At 35.6% G+C, this 23,956-nt stretch overlaps 1 protein-coding gene across 2 annotated transcripts in view; it reads left to right on the top strand.

Annotated features, from left to right (window-relative positions):
• ERBB4 (erb-b2 receptor tyrosine kinase 4) overlaps nt 1-23,956 on the top strand; it is a 1,139,160-nt gene that overhangs the window by 769,393 nt on the left and 345,811 nt on the right. For both annotated transcript variants that reach the window (XM_059928620.1, XM_059928621.1), the window contains exon 5: nt 20,588-20,653. In XM_059928620.1, coding sequence (XP_059784603.1) covers nt 20,588-20,653 — 66 coding nt within the window. The remainder of the gene's footprint in view (nt 1-20,587; nt 20,654-23,956) is intronic.

Genomic DNA, 23,956 nt, shown 5'->3' with positions numbered 1-23,956 from the left:
GCTGTACTAGGTACTCCATCAACTGCTCTGAAGGCCCACTATACCCCCAATTTCCTCAAAGCATAAATGAGATTAGTTATTCATATGATTTTGCTAATAATAATAATGTTTATTGAGGGGCAGAGAGGCCCACACTTGACTTTTGTGCTTCTGCTCTTGTGTTGTAGGTGAGGATATCCCTAACTATTGGGACCCTCTGACCATTTGTAAACCTTAAGAACCGACTCTTTTATTGTCTCCTAGGCTTTTTGCCCCTTCTCCAGACGAAGGCTCATGTCATTTTCTGTTTCTGAATTAGTAGAAACATCAATTCATTGCGTAAGAAAATGCCCACTCCAGGCATCGAATATAATGTGGCTTCCTTAGAAAAGTTTTAGTAGTACATGTCCCAAAGCATCATTTCTTCAGTCTAAAATTATATCATGTCAGTAGTGTGCCGGTAAATGTTTAATAACCTCTCTTCACAAAATAAGGAGGAAAACATGCCAATTTGTAGAGTTTGCTGATTTTCATGGTGTAAACATTCCTAATGTTATCTCTTTTTAGCAACCAATGTGGATTTTGGAAGAGATGCCCACTTAGCATACATTTAAGTAGTATTTCCAGCATAGAGATTCAATAGATGTGAACTAATCAGGAAATAATGAATTTTAAGTATATATTGCCTTTTTTAAATAAAATTTAAATTGTGGGTTTATATATTTTAATATTTAGTAATGGCTGCATTTAAGAACCAGCTCTCACAATTATAGAAAATCTGACAGTCAGCTAAGTACACTACTACCATGTGTGGACATCAGTAGCCCTGTGTAGGTAATGCTGGGCTAAGCCCAGTACAGTGCTTATCATTTCGCCCTGTAAGGATGCAAAAAGAAAATTAAGCCTACACATCATACATGGTATGAACTGATCATGGACCCTAGTCTCCTCTGGGGCAAATGGCAAATAAACACACACACACACACACACACACACACATATGCACACATACACACAACTCAGGAAAGAATAACCTCTTTAGAGACAGGCCAGTTTAACTCAAAATTTATAGAGGAAAATATCTTCAGGGTCATATTCTGCTAACATTTTTCATTTAAATTATTAAACAGTATACTTAGCGTCTGCATTCATGTTAACTTCTTACACTCAAGATTTCCTCAAGAATAACAGATAGAAGTTACCTCTGTTTCGCTAAAAGGCTCGCTTACAGAGTAAGCCTCTTTTACCCTCTCAAAGTAAACTGAGTTTCTGCCTCAAAGATTGACTCCTCTGTACCCCACAAGCATACTGCTCTAGCTCTTAAAATGTTCAATTTTCTACCTTCAAATAAATCTTCATGACCATAGCTTGTTGGAAGGAAATAGCAGAGATGTTGTGTATCATGGTCTAGCATTACAAAAGGCAAGGGTTTTTATGTCCAATGATAAGTAGATTAATGGTTTCCAAACTTGGACATTGGTCAGAATCTACCCCCAGAGATTCTCACTGAGTAAGTTTGGTTTAAGGATGGGAGGCTACCTATCATCAAGGTTCTCTAATTGATTCTAGCGACAGGTTTAAGTAGCACTGATCTGGTGTAGGATTTCTATGCTAGTAAAATGACTAGCAAAGCCTATTATGATTAAGACATCTCAGACCTATGCTGATTCAAAATTGGTGTAGAATGCATAGGCTTGCTGCAAATGAGCACCACCAAATACATGAGTCCCCTCTTAGAGAATATGTAGCGCTCTGCTGTCATGTGAAACTTCCTTCACTGATTTCATTAATAACTATAGCAATGCTTTAAGGGCCTGTGACCTTTTGGGCCTGATATATGACACGCACTGAAAGAACTCTATTTCTAATTCTTATAGAAAGTCTGTAAGGTAGGTATTAAGAGCCCCATTTGGGGTGGCTGAGAGAAATTTTTAGCAATAAGGACTCGCTTTCTTCCAGTGAATGGTGTGAAAAGATCAAAATTTTATGAAATAGCAGATCTCTAGGGTTCAAACTGTCAAGTTAAGGGCAGCCATCAAGATTTTATTGTTTGTCTGAGATTACTTTAAATTTTAACAAGTCTTTTCACTTATGGAAATTTTCATTGAAAAAAATATCATTACTTAACTAAAAGTTGCTGATATTATGAAAATGGTTTTCACACTGTTCAAAGTGGAAAAAGGCCATGCAATCAGAATAATCAGCTTTTCTTTGAAGTAGTAACTCCTAACATTTTTAGAAATGGAAAGTTTTTGGAATTGGAGATCTTTAGCAATGAATAATGTCTTTCTTATTGGAAAAAAAAGTAATAAGAGCTACACACTTTGTTTGAATTGGGTAACAATCACAGAAAATCTAATAAAAGTAATATAATCAAAAATAAATCTTTCCCAAGTGGCTTATAGATGGGTGACTGGATAGGCAAAAGGTGGTATATACATACAATGGAATGTTATTCTGCCTTGAAAAGCAGGAAATTCTGACATACACTACAACCGGGCTGAACCTTGAGGAAATTATGCTAAGTGAAATAAACCAGTCATAAGAAGACACATACCATATGATCCTTACTTATATGCAATACTTAGAGTAGTCAAAGTCATAAAGACAGAAAATATAGTGGTGGTTGCAGGGGCTGGAGGAGCAGGGAGAATGGGAAGCTATTGTTTAATGAGTATATTTCAGTTTTATAAGATGGAAAGAGTTATGGGGTAGATGGTGGTAATTGTTATACAACAATGTGAGTGTATTAGTACCCCGACCTGTACACTTAAAAACAGTTAAGATGGTAAAATTTATGTTATGCATATTTTTCCACAATAAAAAAAATATTTAAAATGTAAAGCTAGGAACATTAACGTAAAGTGACTGTCAGTAAGAGACCTCTGGTGATCTTCCACATTTTTTATTCTATTTTTTCCACAATTTAAAAAAATGTCCCCCTATATAATGTTTTGAGTCATCCTGCTATAAGAGGATTTGCAAATAATTCTAAGCTTGGAAGAATTAGGTGTAGGGGTTGAAATGCTAAGTTGATCAAAATTGACTTAAATTTTCACAGAGTTTGAGACTTATCCAAACCAAATAAAATTCTATGTGGACTCAAATAACAAGTACTTGATTAATGTGAAAGAGATTACGAAGCATTCCATGGTTGATTTTTTTTTTTTTTTAAACCTAAAGCCCTGTTTGTGTACTGGTGTTTAAAGCAACTATGTAGAATTGAATGAAAATTGTGCTGAATCCACTCAGTTTTACCCTCTACTATTTTTCTCTGATTTGTTTACTCTGTAATGGGTTAAAAGTGATTATGTTTATGTCTGTATCCTGTTCTACAACCATCATTCATAGATTTCCTTACCATTCACATGCTTATTCCTGCTTACTAATGTAATTGTTTTCCTGAAACTCAATTGCACAATTAAGTAGAATTTAAAGAGCTTACATTTTCCTTTTCTTCTCTAATTTCTCATCATTTAGAGAAAGCTAGGAACTGAAAGGAAAAAGTAACTGAAAATGGTGTATTCCGGTTTTCCCTTTCATACCATTTGCAAAGAAGACGTTTCAGACGTCTTCCCTCTCCTATTGGTTCCACTCAACTATGCCACTTTTATTTTGCAGTTTGGAGCAGAGGTGGGCGAAAGACTGCTAGTTACACTGGAGGGTTGGAGCAGGGGAGCCGGCATCCCTACAGTGAGCTGGGGAAAGATGAATACGGAGATCAAGCTGCTAACCCACTTAGCAATCTTTCAAGCCTAGATTGTTGCAAGCAACCCTATGCAACTTTTATTTAATTCTTTGCTGCTTGGCACGAACAAATTATGTTCTATTTAGAGGTGATTCTTTTGTCAATTGTAGGTGCTCTTTCTAAGCAGGGAAGAGAAAATGGAAAGGAAATTACGCAGTGACATTTCTCTTAAAGTTCTCCTTTGACTATAAGTAAAAGAAATATATAAAAGAGAAAAAAAAAAAAACCTTGATTACAAAAATGTACAAAGGAAAATTCATCTCAAAATTAGGTGTCCTGATAAGACACTTTTATTCTCCTACCTCCTCACACTTTATTAAACTAAGATTTTGATCTAAGTAGCTTTTAAAAAAATATTTTCTATAGAATCAGTTCAAACTCTGTACTCGGGAAGTAGAATACAGCATCAGAAGAGCTACCTATATGCCCAAGTTACTAGTTACTTTGTTGATAATTAACTATTACTGGTTAATAGTTAATTATCAAAATGTGTTTTTCAGAATAAAGAAATTTGCTTTGCTAGAAATAAATACAATGATAAAACTAAAAGATTTTTAAAAGCAATAAAATATTGGATAACCAACACTTCTTCATTTCTAAATTTTATTTAGTTGCATAATTTTAAATATCAAATATTTTATTGAAAAAATTTACTGTGTATTTTTAGTGGAATAAATACACGTGTGAAGTTCCTTATGGTTGTATAACTGACAGGGATCATCCTGTTTGAATCAGTAGAGAAAGATAAATTAATATCATGCAATTTTGTAACAGTCTTATGAAATAATAAACTATTTATACTAATCCACACAGTGGACCCAGACATTTTATCTGAGGGAGAAAAAAAAAAAAAAAAAAAACACACAAAACATTGTTTCATCAATAGTAACTTAGAGTAAGAATATATGTTACTTTAAAAATATTTGAATGGATAATCATAGAGAAAAATTAGATATTATTGTTCTTTCTCTCCCTTCTTTTCCTACCTTCTAAAAGCTTTTACCTAACCCTATTCCAGAGCAAAGCCCCCTGCATCTTCATTCTCTTTGCACAATTATTCTTCTGCTTCTTTGCCTCAGATGGTAGCCTAGTGGCTGAGCTCAAGCTCTGGGTTTCTACATGAGTTTGAATCTTGACTCCAAGAGTTTCTTCTAACTGTAATTTCTTAACTGTCATTGCTTAGTTCCTTTATCCTGCATTTTTCTCACATGAGAATTAACTGAGATAATAAATGAAAATGTTTAAAACAATGCCTGCCACATAGTAAGTGCTCAATAAATGTTAGTTGTTGTTAACATTTTTAGTGTTTATAACTGAGATTTGCTCCTCCTATGAAGCACTTCTTATTCTGTATCCTATCCTAATGTTGGGGGCTGTGATCAGCCTTCTCTTAGCTCCCCATCACCATTTATAAGTAAATATGCCTCTAACTCTGTGGGGATGGAAAGTGGAATGGGGAAGGACACAATTTTTAATGCTCTTCACCTCCACTTGTAGTACCCCCTCCACCCTGCTCATTGAAGTCATCTGCTAAATACTGCTTGTTCCTCAGGTACATCAAAGATTTTAGCAAGTGACCCCAAATCATCTTTTAACTCCATGCAAGCCATTCCCTAGGTGACTTTGAATAAGTATGCATTTTTTTTGCACCTTTAATAGATCTTTATTGGAGTATAATTGCTTCACAATACTGTGTTAGTTTCTGTTGTACACCAAAGTGAATCAGCCATATGCATACATATGTCCCCATATCCCCTCCCTCTTGAGCCTCCCTCCCATCCTCCCTATGCCACCCCTCTAGGTCATTGCAAAGCACCAAGCTGATCTCCCTGTGCTATGCTGCTGCTTCCCAGTAGCTAAGTATTTTACATTCCGTAGTGTATATATGTCAATGCTACTCTCACTTCGCCCCAGCTTAGGAAAAGACAAAAAGACAACCCTCAGAATGGGAGAAAATATTTGCAAATGAAACAACAGACAAAAAATTAATCTCCAAAATATACAAACAGCTAATGGAACTCAATATCAAAAAAACAAACAATCCAATTAAAAAATGGGTGGAAGACCTAAATAGACATTTCACCAAGGAAGACATACAGATGGGCAAGAGGCACATGAAAAGATGCTCAACATCACTCATTATTAGAGAAATGCAAATCAAAACTACAAGAGATATCACCTCACACCAGTCAGAATGGCCATTATCAAAAAATCTAGAAACAATAAATGCTGGAAAGGGTGTGATGAAAAGGGAACCCTCCTACACTGTTGCTGGGAATGTAAATTGATACAACCACTATGGAGAACAGTATGGAGGTTCCTTAAAAAACTAAAAATAGAACTACCATATGACCCAGCAATCCCACTACTGGGCATATTCCCTGAGAAAACCATAATTCAATAAGTATGTGTTAATGATCTCATTCAGCATCCTTGCCTACTGGTTTCTTGACCTCCTAAAATCCATTGAACTTACTCAGTATTTGCTCTAATCCTATCAAAACCACGCCTTATTGGGACAAAGTTAAAGTTTGTCTTCCTATGTGTGTTTTAATTTATTTTGTGTGCTCTGTCCTCCTTTGTCCAACATGACTATTCTATTCTTGTATCTGTTAACAGAAATATGAAACTTAATTATATCGGTTAAGAGTGTGTAATCTGGAACCTATATTTCTGGGCTCTAATCCCAGGTCTATCACTTACTGTATGATCTTGGGCAAGTTATTAAACTTCTCAGGACTCAGCTTCCTCATCTGTAGTAGTATTTTCCTTCTAAGGTTGTCATGAGAAATAAATAGCTTAGAATGATGCCTGCTACATGATAAAGTTGCATTATATCTAAACTATGACTAACTCTTTAATATGTCAGCTGATGAGGACTTTGCAAAGGAAAACAATAGTTTTATATGCAGTAGTTTACAAATCATTTATATTTTTTTCTAGAAATAATGGATCAGTTTCCAGATCTATCTAGTAGTACATCAACAAGAGACTCCACTGAAATATCTTGTTGATGGAATACTATTTTAAAAACATATTATAAATCCATTAATCTTGAGTTGTAGTTTTTGTGTTTGAACTTCAAAGGCAACTTAATGAAAACATTTTATGCCAAGACATTTTAGGCTTATTACTTACTGTAATGCCTTTTGGGTCACTTTCTTATAACCTTCATCAATTTTAAAATCACATTTTCATTCCTTAGGCTTACAGTGGCATTTTAGAAATTTGCCTCTTTGTTAATGCGGTTGTTTTGATTTTAAGTGTGAGGACTTGGGGGAGGAAAAAATATATGTGTATAAAAACAGCTAAGTCCCTTTGGCAGGTGAAAGAATGGTAGGAACATAAGATGAGACTTCTGGCTGTAATACCTCAAAGAGTTTGTTTAATATAGTGCCATGGATCTACCTAATCCTTTCCAATTTGTTACCCATTTTTCTTTGTTATCTGTCTCAGTGATGTCTCATTTCCCCAACTGACTGCTGCAGGCTAGCAATCTGTAACAAAAACTCAGTCTCAATCTCAGATATAATAAAAAAAAGAGGCCACAAGATTAATGGCTCCAGCCATAATTATAAAGTCTCAAACCACAGATATTATAAGACCTTTCAAATTTTACTCAGGGTGGAAGAAGCTGGGTTATCACTATAGTGTGAAGATATTGGTCTCTTAGTCAAGAAAATGTTGGGTTATTTGATCTGGGAAGCCTACTCTGTTTTGAGTACTGTTAGGAACTGTGGAGACAAAATGGTTTCTTCCCTTAAGGAGCTTGTAATAATTTCATCCATTTCAGTTTTCTCTTGATAATACCTATTTCTTATTAATTTATAGAGGAGATAGGTCTGTTCTTGGAGCTGTCAAGTAGAAGCCAGATGAAAATGGGCTGCTCTTGGAGACCATGCCACACACAGATATTGGGAATTTTGTAATGTTCATGGTGATATAGAACCAGTACATTGCTTCTCAAGTAATGACTACTCTGACAGGATATACATGACAAATTTGGGAATATTTGAGGTCTTCCTTTCCCACCTGCTCAAACATTCTGTGTCTACCACCCTGGTATTTCCAGCGCACTGGACCAAACTGTCCCTCACACCTCCAGACACACACACACACACACACGCACAGACACACAAAGTCCTCCTATAATGTTGCATTGCACACTTAGGATATAAGTGCATTAAAAAATGGGCAGAGAATCATTTAACCAGAGAGCTGGATGGGATAAAAACTATTTAGGGAGAATGGCTAAGTCAATCAATGCCATAATAATGATACAATGGGGGAGAGTAGAAAGATGAAAGCTTTGTGACGGGAAAAGGCATGGAGAGAGAGAAAGAGAGAAATTGAAAGATGGGGTTGTGGTGAATGAGACACTTCGGAGAGTGAGAGTTGAGAAAATATTTAGATTCGTGGCCATGGGAAATGCTTCGGATCCCATTTAAAATACCCTTTGAAAAAATAAATAAATAAATAAATAAAATAAAATACCCTTTGAGAGGAGTCAAGTTCTTTCATGTGAATTTTGGCTGTTGAACCGTCTTCTCAAATGTGAGATCACTCACAAACTGAACATGTGCATGTTTATTGTTCCTCAGGGATCCATTAGCACCTCTGACTAGAGAACTCACAGATGAGGGTTATGGGATACAGTAATCCAAAGTATTTTGCCACCATGGGTTTCTCTTTCTGTCACATACCTTGAAATATTCTCTGTTCTCTTTCCCTTCCTTTATGCAACTAAGCGAAATATTCAAGAGTGAAATATTCAGTAGCAGAGTGAAATTTCACTGCTTTTGGATTATTAGTAACATTCCTGCTGAGACTATGACTTCTCAAACTTTGCTGAAGCATGCAGAGACCTCTGAAACCACTGTCCCTGTGTGCCGAGCCTGTCAAAGTTCCTAAGATGTCACATCCTCCCTCTTTCCTATAGCTTGACTGTGGTACCTTAGTGATCATTTCAACTCTGCATAAACGCTTCTGTCTCCCGGTTACTTCATTTGTCTACTGTGTCACTTCTGCTGACTATCTCCATCTCTTTGTCTCACTTTGTTTTTCTTTATGTTTTTATATACAGCATTGTGAGGGAGGGAAAACAGAACTAACATTGATTGAAGCTTATGATGTGCCAGGCACTTTGCATATGCCATTCCACTTAATCACTCCTAACATATACAGTAAGTGTCATCATCTGTATTTTATAAATGAGGAAAGTCAGCTCTTAGGTACAGTTTTGTTGCCTAAGGTCCCACTAATTGTAAATAACTAAAACTGAATGCAGATAAAAGTGATATCAAAGCTTATGTTTTCTGCATTTACCAACGTATATATGAACTCTTAGAGCAGTAAATAACAATATTGTAAATTGGTTGTGTATGCAAGAGTATTTTTAAATAATAGTATTTTAAAATATTTTATCTTCTCTCAACCAGGGGTATAATTTCCTATTACAGTTATAACTGCCAATTGCTAAAATGTGTTTATATTTAATTGACACTTATTTTAGCCCCATTTCCAGTTGAACCTTAATAAAAAATTAGTAGAAGCAAAGTAAATGTCAATTAGAAATTAAAAAATGGGCAGGAACAAAAACTTTTGACAAGCAAATATGCTAAGTATAAAAAGTTCTGACATGCTATAAAGGGAGTAGCCTCTTTTTCCATTTAAAGGCTGCTTTCTCTTTTCTTACCTATAAAATGGAACAAATAATAGTATTTATAATGTTATTGTGTAAATTAAATGAGATACTATGTGGAAAGCCCTTAGTCTACTAGTCAGAACATAGAAAGTGCTCAATAAATGGTAGATGATGAGGTAAGGTTGATGATGTCGCTGATGATGATGTCTAGATTGGATTATGCAACATAGTGTAAGCCTCCGTGTATAAGATAAACACTTAAAAAAAAAAATAGGGCTTTCCTAGTGGTGCAGTGGTTGAGAATCTGCCTGCCAATGCAGGGGACACGGGTTCGAGCCCTGGTCTGGGAAGATCCCAAATGCCGCGGAGCATCTAGGCCCGTGAGCCACAATTACTGAGCCTGCGCGTCTGGAGCCTGTGCTCCGCAACAAGAGAGGCCGCGATAATGAGAGGCCCGCGCACCGCGATGAAGAGTGGCCCCCGCTTGCCACAACTAGAGAAAGCCCTCGCACAGAAACGAAGACCCAACACAGCCATAAATAAACAAACAAACAAACAAACAAATTAAAAAAAAAATAGAGAAGTTAACTAACCTAAGGAATGACACAGTAACAGAGTGAGAATTGAAATTCTTACCTGTCCCATGCCAGATAGACTCTGTATTATGTGTATATCTGTCTTTTGATATTCACATGACATACTGATTTAAAACCATAAATGCAGGAATTTTACACTGATTCTTTAAAATTTCTTGTTGTTACTTTTGGCTCATTTTGCCTGCCAAGTGCTTTTAAAATCTGAACCGTTATCCCGTGTATGAGCAAGCACTGCTTCGTCCAGATTTGTGTCATTTTCAAAAATGGTAAGCATATTTCATTGTTTTATCCAACTCAGTGATTAAAAGGTCAAATATGATAGTTATGTACAGAGGCCTTTGACACTCCACTAGAACCAGCAGATCAATCTAGACCTGCCAGGACATCAATCCTTTTATCAAATGTTCTGATACATGTGCCAGTCATCTACAGATCCAAACATCGGTTCCAGATTCCATCAGTGTTTTCCAGAAGTATATAAAGAAAGACATAGTCAAGTTCTTTCTGATATCCAAATCGTCCCTTCACGACCTTTAAATCTTTAAAATATGACATGAAATTAGTGATATTTTCTTAATGTGTATTTTCATTTAAAAAATATGTATTGATCTCCTGCATCTCCTAAGTATTCCATAAAGCAAAAAAGTTAATTGAATTTTAGTTTGTCTGTATGATGGGAGGTAAATCCACCCAAAAAAAAAAAATCACATTTATTTAACATCACTTGAAACTGTACAGGATAAAATATAGAGTGAAAATAGGATGTTACAAAACTATATAGAGTATTATATTAACTTAAAAACAATTATATATACTTCAAAAAAATGAAAAACACCAAAATTCAAAGTTTATGCATGATATTTATTTTCTTCTTTCACACTTTTCATTTTATAGCACTTTAATTTGAACATGTGTTAGAAATAAAATCTAGCAAATCCATCTAAATATTTAATACAAATAGTGTGGGTAAGAGAAGACCTCACTGAGAAGTGGCATCTAAGAAAAGCAAGAAAGCACGTGAACCATCTGACTGCAAGCTATCAGAGAAAGAGAGGTCCAGGGAAGTAAAACAGAAGGGACCCTAAGTGGGTCATGCAACTAGTTTATGTCCTAGAAACAGCAGGAGTGAGAGTGAGAGGAGTGAGCCAGAAGGGGAATAGCAGGAGGTAAGGTTATGGAGGCAAGAAGGAGAGAACTAAGTATTCTAGTGTCTTGAAGACCATTGTAAGGAACTTCGGCTGTTAGTTTGAGAGAGATGGGAAGTTATTGGGGTTTGACCTAGTCTAAGAACATCACACTGGCTAATATATTGAGAAGAGATTGTAAAGGATCCAGAGTGGAAACTAGGACACCAGTTAGGAGGTTATTGCATTAATCCAAGCAAGAGATGACAGTGGTTTAGTGGTGCAGGTGGTGGGAAATTACTGGGCACTAGATATATTTTGAAGTTAGGGTCAACTGGATATGCTAATGAATTTGGATCTGGGATATGAGATGAAAAGGGTTGCTGAGGGGCTTCCCTGGTGGCGTAGTGGTTGAGAATCTGCCTGCTGATGCAGGGGACACGGGTTCCGGCCCTGGTCTGGGAGGATCCCACATGCCGCGGAGCAACTAGGCCCGTGAGCCACAATTGCTGAGCCTGCGCGTCTGGAGCCTGTGCTCTGCAGCAAGAGAGGCCGCGATAGTGAGAGGCCCGCGCACTGCGATGAAGAGTGGCCCCCGCTCGCCGCAACTAGAGAAAGCCCTCGCACAGAAACGAAGACCCAACACAGCCATAAATAAATAAATAAATAAATAAATAAATAAATAGAATACCATGGCCAAAAATTAGTAAAAATAAAAAAAAATTAAAAAAAAAAAAAAAGGGTTGCTGAGAATGACTTCAAACTGTCTAACATGAGCCTCTGGAAGGATTGTGCTGCCACTGACTGAGACGGAGAAGGCTTTACAGAGACAATTTTTTTCGTGGGGTGGGAAGATCAGGGATTAATTTTTGGACATGTAAATATTTAAAGGCCTGCTAATCATACAGGTATTGATATTTCATAGACAGTTTGAAGTATAAACGTGTTTGCACATGGTCTGGGCTGGACATATAAATTTTGGAGAGTATCAGCCTATTAGGGTATTTGAGTTAATATACATAAAATTCTTAGAATGTTCCTGAAAGGGCTGCCACCACATAAGGCTGAACAGGCTGTACACTGCAGACCTTCAAGGGAGTATCATCTAGATAGACTACACTCTGAAGGATGCTCTTGGCTGTTTTTGGTGGCCCTGGCTGGTTCATCATAAGTGCTCATAAATCTACCTATTCTTATCACTGTAGTTGGTTGCAAACAGCAGACAGGTCTTAATATATTAAGTCTGCTGGTAAGGTTCCCCAGTCTGTTCATACCTCTTATTTATATGTTTTAGAAATACATTTGACATTGATTGGAGATAATTATGTTCCTCAGTGGGTGGAATTCCTATATTCTACTCTGTGCTCACAGCTATGAACAGTGATAATTAATGCTTTCTAATTGCTTGATTTGAAAGAAATGTTTGACAGTATCAAATATGAAATCTTCCAGTTTTTCAGGAAAAAAAATCTAATTTTTTTCTTATAATTTGAGTCAAATTGTTTTGCTGATAGTATGACTTTTACAAAAGTATTTGGCCCCTTTGCTAATGTTCTCTTTGAAGTTTGTCTCTGTTGATTATTGTAGCTCTCAGGAGTTTGAAGGTATGCTGGGAGAAGTATAGAATGTATGGAATAGTAATATAGACAGCATTATATCAGATCTTTATATTCAATGAGAAATACAATTCCTTTAGTATGTTAATGTCATTTCTATCAGTCACTCTTATGATCACATGAGGCTGTAGATGTAAGTGATAAGTAACAATTTTAAGTTTTAAATAGGTTATATCAAATTTCCTTTTGACACTGAAATTTGTGTAGATCTCGCCGTTCTCCTTGAATCTATAGGTAGAAACATCTAAACTCAGCATGTTAATAGAGTACCTGGTAACCCTTATGTATGATTTAAGAGGTTTTGAAAATGGCACTCTTTTATTTAATTAATTTATTTTTTTATTTTATTTTATTTTTTGCTGCGTTGTGTCTTCATTGCTGTGCGTGGGCTTTCTCTAGTTGCGGCGAGCGGGGGCTACTCTTCGTTGCGGTGCATGAGCTTCTCATTGCGGTGGCTTCTCTTTCTGGGGAGCATGGGCTCTAGGCGCGCAGGCTTCAGTAGTTGTGGCACGCGAGCTCAGTAGTTGTGGCTCGCGGGCTCTATGGCACAGGCTCAGTAGTTGTAGCACATGGGCTTAGTTGCTCTGCGGCATGTGGAATCTTCCCGGACCAGGGATCGAACCCGTGTCCCCTACATTGGCAGGTGGATTTTTAAGCACTGCACCACCAGGGAAGTCCGAAAAATGGCACTCATAGGTTTTGTACCTGGGGTTTCAGCTATTATCACATCTACTCTAGATTGATTTGTGTTTACAGAAGGCCTCAGAAGAAATGAAAATTTACTCAGTAGGCTCAGTACTTTCAAACCTTTGCACAAGTCTGTGTGCCACATTAACTATTAGTCTATCAGCTATTTCTCTATAATCCTATCTGAAGTGGTACTGGGCTTGGAGATACTGTGTGCTCTGGCAGTCACAGATTAGTCGTAGGTTGCTGAGCCTTTTAGGAAAGGATGGATAGAAGTGCTGCAGACTAAACTTGATATATTTCACCCTTCTGTCCAAAATTAATCTTGATCACATGATCATATATGCTCCTGTCAATCCTTTGGCTTTAGATTGCTTGAAATGAATAACAATGAGGTTGATATTACTTATTTCTTTTTCAATACAGTGATTAGTAAAACATTTTAAAAAACTAACTCCTGATTTAATTTACTGCTAGATGAAAAATTCCACATATATATATTTTTAATTTTTAAATTCATCTTTCTAGTTAGTGAAAATACCTGCCCATCTTTTTTCTGAACAGCAAAATGTATAACAGTAAAGTTTCCATTCAATAATTCACTTTCAAATCATAGATAATATAGGAAGATTGAATTAAGACTAGAAGAAAATGTAAGCTCAATTTACAGGACAAAAGTGTGAGGATGAATAAACACATAACAATGAGAACTGTCAGATAAGAATGAGGGAAGTTTAACATCTGATTAAAAAAAAAGCAATTCCACATTGCATTAATATTATTAACCCTACTACTATATCATTTGCTGGAATCATGTTGTGACTTTACTATCATATGGGTGATTTATAATAATTTAAAATTGAAAATAAAAATTATGTATTTTCTAGGACTCCTGGGGGAAAAGAAAATGCAAATTGATGGAAATATATTCACAAATCAGAGTAAATACTGAGAAGTGAGAGACTACTAGATTTTTACACTGTTTAATTCTGTACATTTGGTCACCAAGCATCTGACCAGATCTAATTGTCACAAAATATGGCCATAATGTTAATAGAGTTTGGAATTATATGCCAAACCATTATTTTGTTTATATATGCTTTGTCATCTTGGAAACGTTATCATTAGAATCCCTGGGATTGCTTTTTTTTTTTTTTTTAACATCTTTATTAGAGTATAATTGCTTTACAATGGTGTGTCAGTTTCTGCTTTATAACAAAGTGAATCAGTTATACATATGTTCCCATATCTCTTCCCTCTTGCATCTGCCTCCCTCCCACCCTCCCTATCCCACCCCTCTAGGTGGTCACAAAGCACCGAGCTGATCTCCCTGTGCTATGCGGTTGCTTCCCACTAGCTATCTATTTTACGTTTGGTAGTGTATATATGTCCATGGCACTCTCTGACTTTATCACAGCTTACCCTTCCCCCTCCCCATATCCTCAAGTCCATTCTCTAGTAGGGATTGCTTTTTAAAAATATGGATTCCTATACCTCATTGCAGACTATAAAATCAGCATTTTGTACAAGGTACTCAAGTGTCAACACTAACTTTTTGGAAGCATACCCTGACACCCTCTTCTACCTTGCAGGTCAAACCACATCAATTCAAAGCTCAAAAACCTTGACTTACACTATAATACCCGTACAGAGTAAACACCAATCAAGACTTTCAAGACACTTTGTAAGCTCGTACTTCAACAGCTGTTTCTGTGCAAACTGCTCAAGGGACCATAAAGTATTCATTATGGTCCCAAAGAGTTGTGTTCATCCATGCCTCTGTGTTGTTGCTTAGGTTAATCTTTCAGCCTGGAACTTTTCTTCCCTCCCCTTCTCTATGGGGCAAACAAGATATCCAAGCCCATTTGAAATGCCCATCCCCTCTGGAGAGGCTTTTTTTTAAAAAATATTTTTTCTCAACTTTATGCATACCTATGTTTTGATTATTGTAATTATTTGCCTATATTTCTGCCTATTTCCTGGTCCTTGAAAGCTCCTTGAGGGCAGAACACTGACTTATTCATCTTTTTATTGTCTGGCCAAGAACAGGAGCTGGTTTAGCATAGACTTTCAAAAATGTTCCACTTCCCTTTTTTAAAATTCATGGTCATAAGAAAGATACTGTTCTCTCACTCTTCCCCAATAAATGTAGTGTTAAGAGGTCAAGAATGCCAGCTTTTAAAAGAACTGAAAGAAGAATCCAGGGATGTAACTTCATCACCTTTAACTAGAGGCAGTTTGAGGATATAATCGTTTATGGTTGTCAGTGACTTTATATTTTGTCACTCTTCAACTGTCCTGGCATATTACTTGCAGAAAGCAGTACAGAGGTACATATTAAATCCCATCTCTGCTGTCAGGCAGTTCCAAATAAAAGCAAAACTTCCAGCATGATTTTATGACTCTTAAAATTATCAAAGTGGCTCAGAGACTCTAGCTCCTTAAAAAAAAAATACAAGAGCTACATTTTTAGTAACATCTGCTGGACAAGCATAAAAGATGAACTTAGCTATATTTGCTAACTTCTATGATGAATAATGCATTGTCACAGGCGATTATTGCCTGTGAATTGAAATAATGCTTATATGCAATAATCAGCACTTATTTTTTAAAATTAGTTGTTAAGGTGACAAATATTTGTTTAAATTTTTGTTTTATTCTATAGTTAAGATCTTCAATTGGGTCAGATTGACAGGAGGTAGAAATATTAATTTAAATAACTGCTATCACTAAGCTGAATGGAAATGTCAGATTCTTATTTTTAAGTGCTGTATTTTCTCAAATAGTTTTAAAAGAATGATCACAATAAATAATGAAAAAGAATGATGTAGTAGATTGAAACATGAAAATAAGCAGATTTGGACAGCATTGGCAAAGTCTCAGTGCCCCAAAATGTTTCTCCCATTTACATAGGCTAGTATCTGACTAATTCCTCTTTCTCCTGTCCTCATTTTAAAAACACTCTACTAGAGAAGTAGGTTATAAAGCTAAGTGACACTAAAAATTATTTACATATACTGTCTCTTTTCCCTGTGAAATCAGGCCTCCTGAAGTACTGCACACCCGAGAACCGAGGGCTGGAAGAAAGTTCCCAGTAAGATATCTATTGAGCCATAGTTAAAATATTTCCCTTCCTGTTAGGAGATTCACAAGGGACCCTTCAGAGGCCATGTTTATCCTCTCCACTGAAATGCTCTGGGTAGATCTCATTTTAGATGTCACATAGATAAATCACATATAAGGAGTACAGTAGACTTTGGAGCTACCAGGCATTAAATTGGAAACGGTCCAGCTCAACCTGGCTTTGTCCAACTCTTCCTTCCTAAGCTAGGGGACTGTTGAAAATTCAGATTTATCACCTTTTTTCTTTAAACACATGGAGGGTGAACATTATATATAGAGTAGTCAAAACCTTTCCCCTTCAGAATAATGCTGAATTAATTCTGAATTCTCATAGAATAGTAACCATGTCTGTTTCAGCTTAACTCCGATATGTAACATAGTTCCTGATACACAGATACAGATGGTACTCAAGAAATACTTATGGATAGATGGATGGAAGGAAAGTAAGAAAAAAAGTTTGTAGAATTTTTTTTTTCCAATTCGAGATTAATAATTACTAAGGAAACCCTTTTGTGCAGCAGAAATGTTGGGAACAAAATGCTAAAACCAGATTTTTAAAAATATTAAACATTGTAGCCCATTGAAACTACACTATTCAGTCGTCTGCAAGAATCAAAGAAAGGTTGCAGGTGTGAAAGTGTGAAAAATGCATTAATTCAGAAATACATCATTGTAGGCAGAGATCTTGGTCAGATACTTTGACATTTAGTTAATTGCAACAATTCAGTGAAAATAGTGTTAGCCCAAGTGCCATGTATCACACAGTTTTGAAGACCAAAACTGAACTGAGTGCCTGAGCAGATTCCAAAAACCTCAAAGCCCTAGAGACAGTGAAATGAAGGGCAGGCCAGAAGGAGCAGCCATTAACGGAGGCACATTCAATTCACGGTCCTCCAGCACACTTGTTGTGACAGAACTCTGAAGTGTGTGGGCCAAGCAATCACCTCCTTTTGGTTTTCAAAAGGGGTGGAGGGAATATAAGTCTGAGTAAAATCCCAGAGAAGAAAGAGTTGTCGGCTTCCTGTTATAGGCGTAATTGATATTTCTACTTTTGTATAAATGAAAAATGGAAACTAACAAATGAAATCTCTTCACAGCATTTAGACAAGGTTAAATTATTTAAGCGTTCTGTGTTTGTGTGGGCACTATATCACTTGTGCCCAACTAGGTGGATCTTGCTATGATACTTTGGCAAGAATTGTAAACAAAATTTCTAGTAATATTTCTTTTTCTATTAGATATGGGAGTAGGTCTTGAGATGGTAAATTGAAACTGCAAGAATAAGAAGGTTAAAAAAATATGTAATCCAATTAAAGGGGATCATTGAAGTTTTAAAATGTCTAATGTTACTCAGCATTTTTTATTAACAGCTACAGATAGTTGTTTGGCAACAGTAAATAAAGCTAAATATTTTATTAGACCCAAACCCAATTAGAGAAGTCATAGATTAAATGGTAGATCATCCTCTGCTTCAGATATATTCAATTAACAGACTACTTAATGGGTCGATTTAAAGGATTTTAACACACCTAAAGAAACACATTAACATTAGCTACTTTCTCATAAAAAGTTTGTACTCGAAAAAGTTTGCACTGCTTTCCATTTTGTCTCACAGTCCTTTCTAATTTCCTCTGGTATAAATCAATGTAGACTTATTAGCTTTATACAAAAGAACTCCGGTAGGTTTTTAATAATAATTATCATTATCACTGATTAAAGTTATATTGTTCAAGCCAGATGGAGTCCTTTTCCTGTCAGCTAGAATGAGCTTGCATTATGTAGTTATAATGTGTTTGGATCTAAATAAACAGATGGCAGAGTGACAGGATATTATACGCTTGTGATGTCAGCCTCAGTGCTTCACAAACAAAATTGCTTTAAATAAACCCCATTGAGGCCAGGATCTAGATGCGTTTAAGAGGGTGGCTGGGATTGAGCTTCAGTGTTATATTAACTTGGAAATAGTACTGTTCACTTGCAGAAGAGTAGACCAGTAGGATGGTCTGAGGTTTAGCCTGAGAAAGGGTGTCTGCTGAATCTGTCCCTTAACTGTGAAAGCATTTAACATACTAGGTTCATTCAGTCAGTCTCAGAAGGAGAGACTAAAAAAAACAACAAAAATAAGCTGCCCAAGTTGTAAGAACTTCCAAGAGGAAGAGTTAAAAACTGTGGGTCAAGGAAAGATGGAAACTTTTGGTATAACCTTATTCCATAATTTTTACAATGAAGTTAACTATGTTAAAATAAACTACTTGAATAAGCATGTACTCATTCACAATTTATATTAGAAAATTAACAGAAAAGGTTTAATAAGAACTTTGTTATAGAAAACTTTAGTCTTTGATAGATTTTCATGTCCACTTTTCTCTAAAAATGAGGCCATTCCATATCCTTGTACTCACAAAAATTTGGAGTGAGCCTATGAAATTCAGCAGCAAACTTCAAAGAAAGTCATTATACATGATTTCTTCTAGCTAATATTCTTTTGTTGAGATTGTAGGGAATTTCTCTGTGGGACAACTCTATTTGCTGAGGCAAATACCCATAGTAGCGTCATCGTTAAAAGGAAAATGAGACTATAGGAAATAAAGGCTGATATTTGAAAATGAAGGTAGTATCAATAAAATTTTTAGAAGAAGATATAAAATAATTGAAATTAAGCTTTCTAAAAAATTAGCTGTTTTAAATGCTTGAAATATTTATATAAAGATGTTGGTTTGCAAATTGACCCCTGTACATAAAGGACAAGGAGAGACGGAAGAAAGTGGCAGCCCACTCCAGATTAGTAGGCGACAGGTTTAATAAGCAAGGGAACTTATGTATGAGACTTGTCCTGGGCAACAACAAGGTGAGTAGATCTCAGCATCCGCCTGCCAGAGTCTTAAAAGTTTGTACAGAGGTCCTAACTAAATTCAGTCACTTATTCAGTCCAGATGGTCTCAGCAACACCTTACTCTCTCAAGGCTATGTCCTTGAAACAGCTGCTAGCATGGGATTAGTTGGAGGGATATACATTTCAAGGACAAGGGAGGGGGTGGGGAGCCTCTGATTGCCTGGGTTCAGCTCACAGGTCAACTGGCAGTCACAACCTCTTAATGATCTCCTCCTCAGGAATATAGCTAATATTATGTCATAACTATAAATGGAATATAACCTTTAAAAATTGTGAATCATTGTGATATATACCTGAAACTTATTAATATTGTACATCAATTATACTTCAATAAAGAAATTTTTTAAAAGACAGTGCAAACTTACGGTTACCCAAGGGGAAAGAGGGTGAGGGATAAATTAGGAGTTTGGGATTAAAATATACATACTATTATATATAAAATAGATATCCAACAAGGACGTACTGTATAGTGCAGGGAACTATACTCAATATCTTGTAACAACCTATAATGGAAGAGAATGTAAAAAAAGAATATATATATATACATACATACATATGTATATATATACATATATTTGTATAACTGAATCTCTTTGCTGTACACCTGAAACTAACATTGTCAATCAACTATATTTCAATAAAAAATTTTAAAAAGACACAATAGACCTTTGACAAAAAAAAAAGATAATCTAAATTATATATAAAACCTTTTTTTTCTGATGGTTTATCCTGTTTGTAATATATTCTTGTTTTCATAGACTTCAACTTCTTTTTAACTATTGATTTAATCCTTAACATCTGTTGGTATCTGTAAGCCCTGAACTTTCGAAATTATATCAAGTGGGATAGATCAATAGAATAAAAATATTCAATAGTTGAAGTGAATCTTATTTCATGTAAATATTTACTTCTGACTATCTAGGAACATTTACAGATTCATGTATTTCCTTTTCTTATAAAATGATGAGAGGATTTTGAATATCAAGAGATTGTATTTCTGCTTCACATGTATTTGACATTCAGATTTTGCTACTTAAGTGGGCATTTTATGAGCTATGTTTCAACTCTAGTGTGACATAAAAATCCTCATAAAGGAGCAAGAATGTTTCCTTTGAGGTCTTAACTCCTAGTCAGAGTGAAAGATTATAATACACATGTGCTTTTTGCTGTTCTACAGGTGGACGTTGCCATAAGTCCTGCACTGGCCGATGCTGGGGACCCACAGAAAATCATTGCCAGACTTGTAAGTGTTCAACAGTGAAAAGACATAGCCTTGAAATTGTCAAGTAATTTTAATAATTGATGCTTTTCACACTTCTGGTTATCAGAAACATGAAAATGAGTTTTTGCCTCCTTGTGGTAGATTTGATTCTATCTAAGTAAACTGCCTAATCTCAAAGCTTTCAAATTAAATGTAATATGTAGTTGTTTCCTATATTTCTTTGTGGATTCTGGATTAATGATAGCAACACAAATGTGTTGCTATTAACCGTGACTTCAGAGTCTGTACATCAGAGGAAGTAGGAAAACCAAACGTATACAAAATGATAATTAACTGAATTTCAGGTTAACTGAATATCTCAGTACTTTTCCCAAGTAGTTACATCACTATTCATTCACTGGAGAAAGAAAAAAGAACGGAAAAGCATACTGTGTACCCACTCTGTTCTAGGTACAGAGTTATAAACTATGTGAATTATAAATATAGATTCACTATTAAATCACAAAATGTATCTCACCCTTAGTGTATATTGTTTCTTGTATTAGTCATTAAAATAAGTATGAGGGATGATCATCACTGCTAAGACATTTAAAAACAAAGTATACTGAACATAAAGACAAATATCTAATGCTTTCAGCATTCGTAAAGTCATCTGATACTTAAATCAGCACTGAACTTTCACTAATCTTAAGGATAAATGTTTTCTTTAAAAAGGAAATACAAAATGCTTTATATAAATGGTAAAGACTTTTCTTCCTGCTATAATAACAACAGCTGAAATAATAAATGGAAAACAATGTGGAGGCTATTTGAAATGTATTTCTTTTTTTAGCATAGAAGACACATAGAAAATATTATTAAAAATTTGAACATACAAATATTAGATATTGTGGACATATGTTATACTGTTGGATTAAAGTGTAGACTTAAATTAACTTATTTAATAGAAACAATGTTTTATGGCAACAATGTTTTTGACAAGAATTTTAAGCAGGATTCTAAAGTAAGATTAGATTACTGTGTGAAGCGCATTCACTATGATATTGGAGAAAATGTGTATTAATGAGAAGCAGAAATAACCAGTCCTTCATGACACAGAAGGATAAATCAGCCATGCAGAGGCAAAGGAGAATTGGAGAGAGTGAGTAACAGTTTTTGACAGTTTTTACTTCCTTGTTCTCTGGTCTTCCTGAGGTCCAAATGCGTTTTTTTTTTGTTAGGAACCTTAAGAAACACAGTGTTCTAGTACATTTAAATTACTTTTGCTACTTGCCACCAAGTGGGGGTGGGAGGAAGTCTTGACTAAGAAAGTCATCAAGCCATAGCTCATGCTATCAAATCATCAGCCATGCAGTCATTTAATTCACCTAATTTTCCAGCATAGAAATTAAACTTACTATAATAACATAAAATTGGCTTAATGGTCACCATGCCTACTCCACAGAGTCTATCAAATTTAAATTCAGTAAACATTTACTTGTATCTGCTATGTGCAAATCCAAATTTTAGAATAGTATTCATTTGCATGGATCTTTATGGTTTATAAAACATTTCCATTTTAAAATTTATTTTCACAATATTCCTATTAGTTTAAGAGGACAGTTTTCATTAGCCTCATTTCACAATTGGGGAAATGTAAGCTGAGGACATGATTGTGGGAGTTGTTAAATTTACACTGCTGATACCTGGGATTTTAACTTAAGTGTCCTGAATCTAAGGATAGTACTGTTTCCTGTATACAATATTGCATAGCATTTTAGTGGGCAAGGCCACTGGATTTATAAGCAGCCAGATGATACAAATCTCTATCATGAGAAAGCGATTTAATTTTTCTAAACCTCAGTTACCATATCTATAAAATGGAGATGTTACACTTACCTCAGAGGGCTGCTATTTTGTAATCAAATTCAATACAATAATGTAGTTGAAATGCTTAAATGTTTTGGCATATACTAAGGGCCTAATAAATAATAGCTAATATTACAATAAGATAAAGTAGATACTCCTAGAAAACTTAATCCAACTTAAAACTGAATGAATGGATGTGGAAGCAAAACTCCTGCAGGCCAGTTCCACCTGTGAAGGCAACTGACCTAGACGGCTGGGGAATAGAAAAGCAAAAACCCTGGAGTGAAGTGGAGGCTGCTTGCCCTTGACATTTGCTCCTGTTCTCTCTGTCCTTGTTTGAGATACTTGAAAGGTAAATTACATATCCATATTTAAAAAGTCCAACATCCAGAGGCAAAATGTATTTTGGAAGTACTCAAAGACGTACTTACTGCAAGACCTGAATTTTAGAAATATGATCAGAAATATTGAGAATTAGACCTCATGAGAGATTCCATAAAGATATTAGACCTCCAGAGAGTCCATAGAGATGTAATATCCATGATTAAACATTTTTCCAAAGAAATGTAAATTTTCCAGGCTTCCTTTACATTGCTGTTAGCCCTTCTGTTAGTTAAAATATATTACCCTTAGGCCCACTTCAGATGCACTTATCTCTGAACCCTGATTGAACTTTTTAAATATCAGAAAACAGTCTGGGCAAGTTTTTGAAAATATTCTGCTTTTTTTGTTGACTGACCATACAAAAGTACATTTTAGGATCTGAAAGACATGATCTTATATCATTACTTACAAATGATTTCTTTCCTTATGACTGAAATAAGTTCACTTCACTGAGGGCTTCTCTGGAGGTATTCAACTTCATGATTTGCCAAGTATTTCCTTATTTTTATGGATAATTACTCTTTGAGATTTTGCATATATTAGGGAAGAAAGGTAAAACATTTAGAAGCGCCACACCTTAGCTAAGGAAACTGACAGTAGGAATACATTTCATTCACCACATTATATCAATGCTGACATCCTCCCACAGGTGTTTCCTCCTAAAAAAGCAAGTATGCCAGGAATGATCCTCTGTGTCACTAAACGGTGAGGAGTCACCATAAAGACAAATGCTTCAGGTTCTAGGAGAACAAGTCCATGATAATGAATGACTTGCTAGGGTGAAATGAAGCAAAGAGTGATGATCAGAATGAAAACATCTCTGAACTGAGATATGGGAAAGGAAAAATGCTGGTGACAACGATGGTAAGCTTGAGAGCAGGTCTGTAGGGGTCAGAAGTTTTAAAAAGAAGAAATGAGGAAGAAGTTTTGTGTTTTGTTTTTAATAGATTTCATGAAATGGAAAGAGAGCATGAATAAATTGACAGCTTCCTATTGCAGGGGAACAAAATTTGACACCCTAATATGTGTCTCTTTGGCATGAGGATTAATTTAAGCTGATTATTTTTAAGGCCTGAAAGACTCAGGAGGAAC

The sequence above is a fragment of the Balaenoptera ricei genome, chromosome 7, assembly GCF_028023285.1.
Source record: "Balaenoptera ricei isolate mBalRic1 chromosome 7, mBalRic1.hap2, whole genome shotgun sequence".
Classification (NCBI taxonomy): Eukaryota; Metazoa; Chordata; class Mammalia; order Artiodactyla; family Balaenopteridae; genus Balaenoptera; species Balaenoptera ricei.
The sequence above is the reverse complement of the archived record's forward strand: the minus strand, read 5'-3'. Positions and strand labels throughout refer to the sequence as shown.